The sequence below is a fragment of the Tachysurus fulvidraco genome, chromosome 12, assembly GCF_022655615.1.
Source record: "Tachysurus fulvidraco isolate hzauxx_2018 chromosome 12, HZAU_PFXX_2.0, whole genome shotgun sequence".
Lineage (NCBI taxonomy): Eukaryota > Metazoa > Chordata > Actinopteri > Siluriformes > Bagridae > Tachysurus > Tachysurus fulvidraco.
Window position 1 is genome coordinate 357752 of NC_062529.1, and position 2500 is coordinate 360251.

Consider the following 2500-nt stretch of genomic DNA (forward strand, 5'->3'; position numbering starts at 1 on the left):
GTGTGTGTGTGTGTGTGTGTGTGCGCGTGTGTGGTTACAGGAACACATTATTAAAAACATCTTAACCTCAGCTAGAGATGAGCCGTCTGCCCCCGCCAGGTAACTCACACACACACACACACTTATTGTATATGATTTCTGGATTATTTTTTTGTCTCGCCTTCTTACATTTTTGTTTTCTTTTATAATTTGCTTTTATTTTTTCTTTCTGTATTTGGAATCTAATAAAGTGTCACTCTGTGTATGAAACATTGAATCATGGAGCAACTCGAGTTTCACATCATTATCAAATTACTGAAGTGCACGTGCTGATAATATTAGTGCTCTTTTGTCTTTCTGTGTGTGTGTGTGTGTGTGTGTGTGTGTGTGTGTGTGTGTGTGTGTGTGTGTGTGTGTGTGATAGGTGTGTAGCTCTGTGTAGTTTGGGTCTATGGCTGTGTGAGGAACTTGTCCATGACACACGACACCCACAGATTAAAGAAGCTTTAAATGTCATCTGCGTCACATTAAAGGTGAGGGATGTAATATTTTTAGCTCCGCCCATAATCAGGATGTTGTCCAATCAGATTATTACCTGGTGTTTGTCCCTTTTACTGATATTTACATGTTTATATTCAGCACAGATCATGGTTGTCTGATACACACTGTGTGTTCTTGAGTCTTTATTTATTGATTATTTTCTTTTTTATTTCTTCAGTTTCCCAATAAAACCGTAGCACTGGTGGCTTCAGACATCCTGCATCTCCTCATCAACTATGTGGACCATCTGCAAAACTTCCCTCCCGACACACCCAAGAAAATAGTGGAGGTAAATAAACCGTCATTAGGGTCAGTGAGGCGACGTCACACTGTCAGAATGTTGTAGTGATTTCACCAGCGCTTTTTTCCTCCCGTCTGGTGTGTGTGCAGATCCTCATTGCCACCATCACCTACCTGCTGCCTACTACTGAGTCTTCTCCTCATGAGCTGGACAAGAGGGTATACACACACACACGCACGCACACACATACACACGTACGCATGCGCACACGCGCACACACACACACACACACACACACACACACGAGCCCACACACGCCTCTTGTGAATTATCATAATCGGTAATAATCAGAATTATTACCTATTATTAATTAAATTATACATCAAATTCCAATCAAATTATTAATAATTTATCAAAGTGTGTGTGCAGTAAATGTGTGTGTAAGGAGCAGCAGTGTGTGTGGTTTATCACACATCTTTATTATCCTGACCAAATCACAGCAGGCTAAATTGGCCTGCTGGTGCACAGACATGCTCATTTGCATAAAGTAACACCCACAAATCACCATATATATATTTATATTATATTATATTATATTATATTATATTATATTATATTATATTATATTATATTTTTATTCAGTAACTGATTATTATGATTCACTGAAGACTAAGACATCAGAGTGGAGAAATAACCAGACAGATTTGTCACCTTTATAGTATATTTATATTTATATTTATTTAGTATTTGTAAAATGCAATCAAGCATAAAGTAGAAGACCTGTTTCATCACCTGTTTATCAAGTGTGTGTGTGTGTGTGTGTGTGTGTGTGTGTGTGTGTGTGTGTGTGTGTATGTGTGTGTAGCTGGTAGTGTCCCTCCTGCTGTGTTTGTTGGACTGGGTCATGGCTCTTCCTCCGAAAACTCTTCTACAGCCAATTCAGACTCTCTCACAGGACAAAGACAAATCAGACAGAACTGTCCTCAGTGCCATCTATAAGGTGTACACACACACACACACACACACACACACACACACACACACACACACAGGTAGCATTTATATAAACCCCCATGTTCTCAGTGCTGAACAGATCTTTTATTAATGAACACAATGGAAACGGATTCCTGTTACCTATAGAATCTAAAGTGTGTGTGTGTGTGTGTGTGTGTGTGTGTGTGTGTGTGTGTGTGTGTGTGTGTGTTTGCAGGTGCTGCACGGCTGTGTGTACGGAGCTCAGAGTTTCAGTAATCCCCGTTATTTCCCTCTGAATCTCTCTGACCTCAGCAGTTCGACCTTTGATCCCTTCCTAGTGCTGGAGGGTCTGAAGGAGCCCGAGCCCCTGCACTCCCCCGACTCGGAGCGCTCGTCTAAAATACAGCCGGTTACTGAAGGTAATGTTTTTATATTTCATCCTTTATTTACTCTCCTGTCGTTCTCATGCATCACTCATGTGTCATCACACACACAAACACACACACACACACAGAGTTACTGAAGACATTTTCACTAGTAACAATGATTATTATTCTGTATTATGGAGTGTGTTCTGTTCGCGTCCCTGTGAACGATCTGTTACTATGGAAACGATAGTGTATGAGAGTGAGTACATTAATATAAACCTGCTCTACAGTCAGAGCTGCTGTTAGAGAGAATTCATCACCACCTGAGGACCAATCAGAGGCCAGGACTCAGCAGCAGACCTGTGTGTAATTATTGTGATATGAGAATGTAATATGA

At 40.6% G+C, this 2500-nt stretch overlaps 1 protein-coding gene across 4 annotated transcripts in view; it reads left to right on the forward strand.

Moving 5' to 3' along the window:
• ralgapa1 (Ral GTPase activating protein catalytic subunit alpha 1) overlaps window positions 1–2500 on the forward strand; it is a 44400-nt gene that overhangs the window by 21356 nt on the left and 20544 nt on the right. For all 4 annotated transcript variants that reach the window (XM_047821755.1, XM_047821756.1, XM_047821757.1 and 1 more), the window contains 6 exons: window positions 41–99; window positions 404–512; window positions 698–808; window positions 910–978; window positions 1626–1760; window positions 1971–2154. In XM_047821755.1, the coding sequence (XP_047677711.1) occupies window positions 41–99; window positions 404–512; window positions 698–808; window positions 910–978; window positions 1626–1760; window positions 1971–2154 (667 nt within the window). The remainder of the gene's footprint in view (window positions 1–40; window positions 100–403; window positions 513–697; window positions 809–909; window positions 979–1625; window positions 1761–1970; window positions 2155–2500) is intronic.